General features: G+C 33.2%; 2 protein-coding genes across 2 annotated transcripts; both read left to right on the top strand.

Annotated features, from left to right (window-relative positions):
• The first annotated feature begins 379 nt into the window (after positions 1-379).
• LOC143569470 (profilin-2) lies at positions 380-2,748 on the top strand. Its single transcript, XM_077055366.1, has 3 exons — positions 380-581; positions 1,966-2,103; positions 2,574-2,748. Exons 1-3 carry the CDS (start codon positions 459-461, stop codon positions 2,706-2,708), a joined length of 396 nt encoding a protein of 131 aa, XP_076911481.1. The 5' UTR covers positions 380-458; the 3' UTR covers positions 2,709-2,748.
• Positions 2,749-5,098: 2,350 nt separating this feature from the next.
• On the top strand, positions 5,099-9,541 carry LOC143569460 (mitogen-activated protein kinase kinase 6-like). Its single transcript, XM_077055363.1, has 8 exons — positions 5,099-5,242; positions 6,955-7,039; positions 7,183-7,317; positions 8,026-8,250; positions 8,371-8,553; positions 8,701-8,924; positions 9,227-9,272; positions 9,370-9,541. The coding sequence occupies exons 1-8, from the start codon at positions 5,169-5,171 to the stop codon at positions 9,460-9,462; spliced, it is 1,065 nt and encodes a 354-aa protein (XP_076911478.1). The 5' UTR covers positions 5,099-5,168; the 3' UTR covers positions 9,463-9,541.
• Positions 9,542-9,902: the final 361 nt, after the last annotated feature.

Raw genomic sequence — 9,902 nt, 5'->3', positions numbered from 1 at the left:
TTCGGTTTTTTTAAAAATGGAAAACCGAACCAAAACTGAAAATTCGGTTTTTCAAAAAAATAAATATATTAACCCTCGGTTAATGCTTCGGTTTGATATTTTCGGTTAATTCGGTTTTCTGCTCACTCCTAATCCAAATGATATTAAACAAAAAAAAACACAAAGCATATTAAGGGTCGACAAACTTAAAAAAGCTTGGTGTACAAGGCGTGAGCTTGAAGACGCTAGGGACAATTGTGACAATGTACATGGGGGCCATGACTACTACCAACTAGGACTAGCTAGCGAATAATTGAGACACCAACACGTCATACTGTTTGTTGTCTTCGTGGTTTCCACGCTATATATAATAATGATAATAATATTCACCCTCTCCTCTTTCAATTCATTCTCCAACTCAAAGCACACACGCAGAAACTAATTAATTAATTAATATTTGGAAGTAGAAGAAGAAGAAGATGTCGTGGCAAGCTTATGTTGATGACCACTTGCTGTGTGAGATCGAAGGCAATCATCTCTCTGCCGCCGCTATTATCGGTCACGACGGCACTGTTTGGGCACAGTCACCCACCTTCCCTCAGGTTCACTGGTTTTAATAATTTCATTTTTGTTTGTTTTGTATTTGTATTTGTTTAGATCTGACTTGAATCGGCGAATTGATTCGATTGATGTTAGTTGATTTGTTAGGGTGAAATTGTTCTTATGCTGCTGCATGCACTTGATTTTGATCTGGTGTTAGGGTTTAAGGATGCTGAGGTTTTGATTATTTTGAGTTTTGGTCTAATTTTTTTGGAATTATTTTGGTGGTAAATAGCGGCAACTAGGGAGATGTATGAAATGATGAATTCGAATCGGGCTCGAAGAATTTGAAATTCGATTTGAACTGAATTCAAAATCCACCGTTCGAATTTGGTTCGGTTTTATTTTAGCAATCGAATACGAATTTATGATTTCGATCTCAAGTATTGTATTTTATTATTTATTTTTGTTATATATAAATTATATACACAAATGTTTATTAAAAATATTTTAGAAGCTTTTTAAGTTCCAAATACTAGAAATTTAATGTTATTATGGTTTTTAAGTCATAATATTTTTGTCAATTTTTATGAATATATAATCGGATATGTTACCACTTTCAGTATTTAGAATGGTCTATTTTTTATAAACTTTTTTTTTTATTTTTTTGCAATAGCTTTTGAAATTAGAAGTAAACAATATTTTGGCTGAATTTGACTTGAATTAAAATTACAAACTCGAATTGAATTTTAAATTCTGATCCAACTTTAAATTTGAATAATTCGATTCGTTGAACACCCCTAAATGAGACGTTCATCAACGAAGCCCCTCCACCTCATCGCCACGTAGGAAACAGGGCTTCGAAGGCCTTCTCCATAACACCCCACTGTGGTTTAAAGCCTCCTTACCATGTTATATGCATGTGTGTGTATGTGTATGTGTTTGTGAGAGAGGGAGAGAGAGAAAAACACATGCCCCCCCTCCCATACCCCCGTTTTCACCATACCGCCCAACCCCTATACCGTCCCTCGGCGGTGTTTGCCGCCCATACCGCCCCTATGTCGCCCACAGCGGAAAGTTATATTAGGGAATTGATTACAACTCTACTTTGGGTTCTGTCTTGAAGTGCATTCTGAATAATGTGTCAGTTCACTCTTTCCGAATGCTTTTGAAGGTGGACTTTAATAAATGATTGCTAAATTAGTGAAATTGAAGTATGACTTTCATTACAATATGATCTATAACATATAGTAGATACTATTCAGTTTATATTCTCAATTTGTCTAGTCTGTGGATGGATTAAGCTACTTATTGTTTATAATGAAAAAAGAAACCTGTTGGATAAATTATCTTAACATTTTATTGAAGAAAGTTTAAAGGAAAGTTTTGTGTTATTGCTTCTTGACAATAGAAAATAACATTGATCTTTATTGGCTAACACTTCAGGTCAAGCCAGAGGAAATAACTGCTATCATGAATGATTTCAATGAACCTGGCTCACTTGCACCAACTGGTTTATACCTTGGGGGGACCAAGTACATGGTTATTCAAGGCGAGGCAGGGGCTGTGATTCGAGGGAAGAAGGTAACGAGTTCACATTTTTGTTGATTGGCTAACTTATAATATTATAAAGTACAAACAAGATGGTTTTAGGAGGTGTTTAGATGTTTTTCAATTATGTATACAAACAAAAAAACATTTTTATCAGTGTAGTAAGATTTTTTTTCTAATAATTGTAAATCAAATATTTAATATATTAAGTGAAAGATTTTATTGAGGCTCTGCTTCTGTTAACACATGGATCAATAGGCTTAGTTATTATTATGTACGGAAGTACTTGATATAACAAGGGTATATAAGTAATTTGCGGGACCCTTTGATAATCAATTTTCTTGCTGCTTATATCAAATTGATTTTTTGACTCATCAAATAATTAGATAATCATAAGCTCAAGTAGGATCATAAGTTTGAAATAGCAATTATAATAGATATGTTGTTTTAAGTTTGACATTTGCTTATATATTTTTAATCAATGATTTACTGGTTATGTACAGGGACCAGGAGGTGTTACTATTAAAAAGACAACAATGTCCTTGATCATTGGTATCTATGATGAACCAATGGCTCCTGGCCAATGCAACATGATTGTTGAAAGGCTTGGTGACTATCTCCTCGAACAGGGTTTCTAATTTACTCTTGTATGTAACCGTCCCTTTCAGTTATTTTTTTCCGTTTCATATTGACAATTGACAAAGATGGTAGTTTTGGCCTGTTAAGTTGTGTCCCTTTTGATCTGGGTCATAATGTGTCAAATTAAAATAGCTTAAACTAAAACGAGCGAGAATTGCCTAAAATTTGTTTTTAACGCAAACAACCTCTAGGATAAAAAACCATATTTCAACACACTAAATGGTTACAAGGTTTTTAATTTGCTTTTTTTACATCTTTGTCCCTTTCAATATCTTTTTTCTTTTATTTTTCTATCGATAAAAGTTCAAGTTTGCCCCATTTATTTATGAAAAGGGTTAATAGGGGCTTTATGTTGTCTTTGATACATATAAACTCTTAAATTATTGTTTTTACAGAAATTGCATTCTAATTAATTTATTGCAATTATATAGCTTTTTCTAAACTCAACCTAACTTAGAGTACATCTCTATATACTTGGGGGTGTTTGGGTTTGCTTATTAAACTTTGCATTTAAGTGAATATCTGTTTCAAAACACAATAAGTAGATAACAATCTCAAAAAGCAGTCCAATTCCCAAACCCCTTTTATTTGTTGGGTTTAGATTATATACAAATTAACTTAATGTGCTAACTGTACGAATCAAGTAGTGTAATATATGTTACGGAATAACACGTTAATTTAATTTGTACGTTAACTTAACCTTTATTTGTTATCATGATTAACTGAAAAGTGGGAATGATTTGCAGGCAAGTAATACTGTACTAGATATTAAAGCTGCTGGAGTTGTAATCCAAGTGGTTGATGCTTGATGAACAATATTTGAATTGGTCAAACTTGCCCATGTATTCATGACCAAGTGTGATGGAAGTGGGATACATGTTTAGTTACTTTTTGTGTTGTCTATGGAGTGGTATTTTAATTAATATTTTCAATGTTTTGGGTTATCTCATATTAATATAACACCTTTGCTTGTGTAACCTTTTTGTTTCATGTTTTGGTTTCCATATGGTCAAATTACAACAATTGGGTTGGTACCTCTCCTCTAAACGAGTACCGAGGGGAAGGTTAGATGATCCGTCATGTCGGTAACTTCTTGGTGTCCCATCTTTTATTATTATTGGTTGCAAATAAGGGTGTAAATGAGACGAGTCTAATAACTAAGTTTAGTTGAGCTCGATAACTAAGCTTGAACTCGGACTTGAGCTCGTTTATACTAGCCTTTGTTTGAGCTTTCAATGAGCTAATTACAAGTAGTTCATACAAGTAACTTGGCTTGTTTGTACTCTTGCAAACATTTAGGTGGAAACTTATATTATCTTCGTGTCTAGTTGACATGCTAAACAAATCAAATCATTGCGATGGACCATTATATGAAGCTATTGGATCATTTCTTGTTTATCTCTTTTGTTCATGTTAATAAGTCTACAACGTTTTTATCATTCAAAAAAAACATGAAACTCATTATCCTTTTATTAAAATATAAATTCAACATAGAAATAAAAGTATTTTCACCTTAATAAGAGTATTGTCAATGTGCACCGGAACCCAAGGTCTGAATGATGTGATGTATGTATGGCTGTACAAGAGAAGACTTGCGTTGTGGAGCAAAAGTCCTTGAGCTTGGTTTGGGGCTGTAGACTATGAGCGCAAGGAAGGGTGGACCACCACTCTCACAAACAAATAGATAGATATACACTATATATACAACTTCAATATGTTTTAAATTGGATTTGCGGAGATTTAGGACATGGTTGAAATCTGACATGCAATGTTGAGCTGGAGGCTTGTAGAAGATTCTAACACAATCATAAATATAGTTTTTTCTATTTGCTATACCCTTTTTCCTTTTCCCTATTTCTTGAAATGAAGATGGCACTAGATGTAAACAAATTAATAATTATTTGATTTTTCAAGTAATGTATCATTGTTGAACCGAATCAAAACAATCAAAACCATCAGTGACGAAGCTTGGATGAAAATGCCACAACTCAACACGTATTAAACTTATATAAATAGGGGGTCTAGCTCAAAATTTTCAGACAAAAACAGGTAAACTTACACCATGTTTAAAAATTTCCATACAAAAACATATAAATTTACACCACCAAACAAAGAACGTGATGGATCCGACAATACAAACTTCGCCCTTGGAAACCATATAACCAAACCGAATAACCGTCCTCCACCAATCAGCTAAGAAACTTCAATAACCAAGCATGTCAATTCCAGTCAAAGCTCAAAACCGAACCAAACCGAATCGTGTTCACAAAAGTCAAAATGCAACGGCTCAAGTAGCTACGAGTACTACAACTGTATAGCACATATGAGTTTTGGCGGTCCGTTTTATTCAAACTTTGTTTATATTATTATTATTATTATTATTACACGCTCCAATCTCCATTCTCTCACCGTTTCACAAACACTGTGCTAACAAAACCCTAACGAATCAATCTGCAACGATGAAAGGCATGAAGCCATTGAAGCAGCTCAAGCTAGCCGTACCTGCTCAAAAAGCCCCAATTACCAGCTTCTTGTACGTTCACACACAATCTTTTTTTTTTAAATAGTTTTCGTTAATCTCTAATTAGTGAGCTTCGTATCTAAATTATGTTAATATTGTTACGTATCTGTTATCAAGTAGTTTATTATTATAAGATCTGGATTATTTGTAGCTAGGGGTGAGCAAGATAAGGGTCGGACCCTTGAAACCCGGTTACCCGACTCTTAAAACCCTTAATTAGACCCGAATAAATAATATGGGTCGGGTAAAGGGTATTTAAATTTCACCTTAAAGGGTAAAAGGGTTTCAAGGGTCCGACCCTTGTTCAAACCCTCGACCCATTTACTAGATAGATATACATCAGATTCACGATTAATCTGAAGTTGATGAGAGGTTTGTATTTCATATATGATTCATCAGAAATTTTCCAACTACTAAGAAAAATAAAATTAAAGGGCCATACTACTGAATGAAAACATATATATGGAAATCACTGAATTGTCCTCTACATGTAATTTGTGAATGTAAATATTGTTTACATCAGTTCAAATGGTTGATAAACTTTCGAAGTTAGAGTTTACTATGTTATTAAATGAAAGTATAACTGTTTTAGGATTCATATATTAAAGTCATATATGATATATGTAACTAATAAATGCAAAAAAGAAGATGTAATTAATGTCTTAAATGTTAAAGGGTTGGACCCTTGAAACCCTTATTTATACCCGACCCTTTTATTGTTTAGAGGGTAGGGTCTCGGGTCCACATTTCTTCATAAAAGGGTAAAGGGTCCGGGTAGGGTATTAGGTAAAAGGGTAGGGTCTTACCCTTTGAATCAGTCACCATAGACTGCAAATTAGGGCAAAATTTAATGTAGCTCTAATTGAAGAAATTTTGCCCTAATTTGCAGTCTATGGTGACTGATTATTCGATTTAATCTTATAGATGGTTATGTTGTTGGTTTAGTTCGTAATTGTGCGGTTTGGATTATGTGAATTTGAGCTTATTTTGTGTGAATGTAGTTATGTGAAACCCTAATTGAAGAGATTTTGCTCTAATTTACAGTATGTGGTATCTCATTTATTGGTTTAACCTTATAGACGGCTGTGTTGGCGATTTGATTCGTAATTGTGCTGTTCGGATAATGTGAAATTGTTATTGGTGTGAATTTGAGCTTATTTTGTGTGAATGTAGTTATTTGAACCCCTAATTGAAGAGATTTTGCCTAATATACAGTCTCTGGTATCGCTTATTGCGATTTAACCTAATAGACTGTTTAGTTTATGATCGTGCGGTTTGGATCATATGAAGTTGTTATTGGTGTGAATTTGAGCTTATTTTGTGTGAATGTGGTTATGTCAAACTTTAACTTTAATTGAAGAGATTTTGCTCTAATTCACAGTCTCTGCCTCTCTGGTATCTCGATTATTGATTTAACTTAAGTGACAATTATGTTGTCGGTTGAGTTCCCAAATGTGCTGTTCAGATCATGTGAAATTATTAATTTGTTATTGGTGTGAATTTGAGCTTATTTGTAGAATTTTTTTAGTTCAATACATCTGTATATCGGTTCGGATATCGGATATTCGGTTTGGAATCAGTAATTCGGATTTGAAAATGTCTTTATCCGTAACCGAAATCTGAACCAATGTCTAATTGAACTGAATATATATCGTTTCGTGTCGGTTAAAACCAGAAAAATAACCGAATTTTTGTAGTATATGAAGATTATTGTGGATTTGCAGGACAGCAAGTGGAACATTTCATGATGGTGATTTGCTTTTAAATCTGAAAGGATTAAGACTCGCATCGGAGGATAAGGAGAATAGTGTAGGTTTCCTTCAGTTCTTATAGAGGATTGAAAATTTTGGTGTGATCTGCTAGTAAACCAGATCACATATTTTATTTGTGAATTTTGATCTGCTTCAATTTGTATTTTGAATATGGCTTATTTGTGTTTGCTACTTGATCAGCCATCTGATTCCAAGGACATTGATCTGCAATTTTCTTTGGAAGATCTTGAGACCATTAAAGTTATTGGAAAAGGAAGTGGAGGTGTTGTTCAACTGGTCAGACATAAATGGATTGGGAGATTGTTTGCTTTGAAGGTCAGGATAAATCTGAACTACTAAATATCAGTCTATCACTAGTTTTAAGTGCCATATTATCTAACTTTGAAAAAGCACACCAAAACATTCCCTATTTCACAAACAACCACAACACACCAATTACTAGGATAAAGAATATGCAATAAAGTAACTTGGTCAGTTTGACGGTAACGTTAATGTTTGACATATTAACTCTTTCCGAGTATAATGAACCACATTACTTCTTTCACACTTGTATGTTTAATGTTATTGACTTAGTTTGACTAATAGGATGTAAATGCATCTATATACTCAACATATATATTTCTGATGTAATTACAAAAATGAGGTGAAATTTAAAAGAGAGAAGAATATAAGCAACACATGTACACAAGGTAACACATTGTTTAGGTGATATGATAAGGAGAGGAAGGTAGATAAATCTTAAATAATGAAAGTTAGAAGCTCATCAAAAGCAAATTATCAATCATATAATTGTCTGCTCCTGTTTTTTTATATAACACTAGTACAGTACATTGTTTTACAAAAAAAACGTATTCTTATTTTATAACTTGTATGCTATTGTGAATAATGATTCTTGGCATTTAATATCAATATCAAGTATCAACTATTCTATACTTGACATTCAACTGATGTCAATATATAAGTTTTCAGTGTAACAATGAATATACAGTAAAAAACTCATAATCATATTGATTGTGATCACAGGTAATCCAGATGAATATACAAGAGGAAATCCGTAAGCAAATTGTGCAAGAACTAAAAATAAATCAAGCTTCTCAATGCCCTAATATTGTTGTTTGTTACCATTCTTTCTACCACAACGGAGCAATCTCTCTGGTTTTTGAATATATGGACCGCGGATCTTTGGCAGACGTGATTAGACAACTCACAACAATTCTTGAACCATATCTTGCAGTTGTCTGCAAACAGGTTTGTCCATTATATACAACATGTTTATTGGTTTCTTCTCTCACTTAAAAGAGATTGGTATATGATCATCATAACCATAGGTGCAAAGTATGCCATAGCTAATAATAATGTTTATCACAGGTATTGCAAGGTCTTGTGTATTTGCACCATGACAGACATGTAATTCACAGGGACATAAAGCCATCTAACTTGCTTGTAAACCAAAAGGGGGAAATAAAGATTACAGATTTTGGTGTAAGTGCAATGCTTGCAAGCTCTATGGGTCAACGAGATACATTTGTTGGAACATATAATTATATGTCGGTAAGTAGACACATTTTTTTGTTGTTTTTCTTTTGAAGTGCTAGATAAAGCTGTTTAAATACTGCTTCTAAATCCTGTTATGATAATATAAGAACAATCAAGAATATTATCAATGGGGCTTGATCTTTTTTCTTGTCACTTTTTAAGCCTGAAAGAATCAGTGGAAAGACTTATGATTATAAAAGTGATATATGGAGTTTGGGCCTGGTGATTCTTGAGTGTGCTATTGGACGATTTCCGTTTATACAATCTGAAGATCAACAAAGTTGGCCAACTTTTTATGAGCTCTTAGATGCGATTGTCTCAAAGCCACCACCAACTGCACCACCAGATCAATTTTCACCTGAATTCTGCTCATTTGTGTCTGCATGGTAAGTTTAAACACCATTCTACAGATTATGATTTTGTTATTAAAACAACATTCTTAGCTGGCCAATTAATACCGAAGAACTGATTGGTTGGATACGGTGCAAACTTGTTTGCACTGGGTTTTACGCATTCTTTGAATTTTGTAAATAGTTTATGGTGTGCATGATCACACTATTTTCTAAAATTATTATATTTTTATTTGGGGTAAATTATTTTGGAGGCAGTGAATATTTGGTTACCCAAATTATTTGGTTTGTTGTCGATATGCATGTTCTTACAATCTTATGTGTGTGTATACATGTAGCATACAAAAAGATCCTAAAGACAGGGCATCGGCTCTAGATCTTCTGGTTCGTACTATAATCACTTATTACAACTTTTTGTTACTGACGTTTTATTTTTCTTTTTACAACTAACCCAAGTTCTTACTTTTGATCGTATTTGTAGAGTCATCCGTTCATCAAGAAATTCGAGGACAAAGATATTGATCTTAGAATTCTGGTAAGTTGCTTGGAACCCCCTATAAATTATTCTAAATGAATAATTTTGTAATGATATTCGTATTATTATGCGTCCCCTATATATGTATTTTTAGCCTTTTCTTGTTCTATAAAGTACACACTTGTAGTATTTCACTTTAGTTACACCTATGTGTGCAAAATTTTCGAATGACAATTTTACGTGTTTGATTTCCATGCTTATTTTATTTGTTTACTTTGTTGTGAACATTTGTTAATTATGAAGTGTTTATTTCAAATCCGAAAAAAACTCAAACACGTACGCCTAACACTAACTATCTATGTCGTCAACTTCGTTGATAACCAAGCCACCATGTTTTTTTCTAGAATTTATAGCATAAAATTGTCATTTTACATATATATACTAAAGTTAATGAGAAGGATAGTTGATGAAACATGTTGATGTAACATTAGTGTAATCAACTCCATACGTTACTTTATTGAAGTTGAAACTTGAAAGCA

This window comes from Bidens hawaiensis, unplaced genomic scaffold (assembly GCF_021521415.1).
Source record: "Bidens hawaiensis isolate Kalapana, Puna unplaced genomic scaffold, B.hawaiensis_p1.1 tig00001236_1, whole genome shotgun sequence".
NCBI lineage: Eukaryota > Viridiplantae > Streptophyta > Magnoliopsida > Asterales > Asteraceae > Bidens > Bidens hawaiensis.
This window is presented reverse-complemented; position numbering and strand designations above follow the sequence as displayed.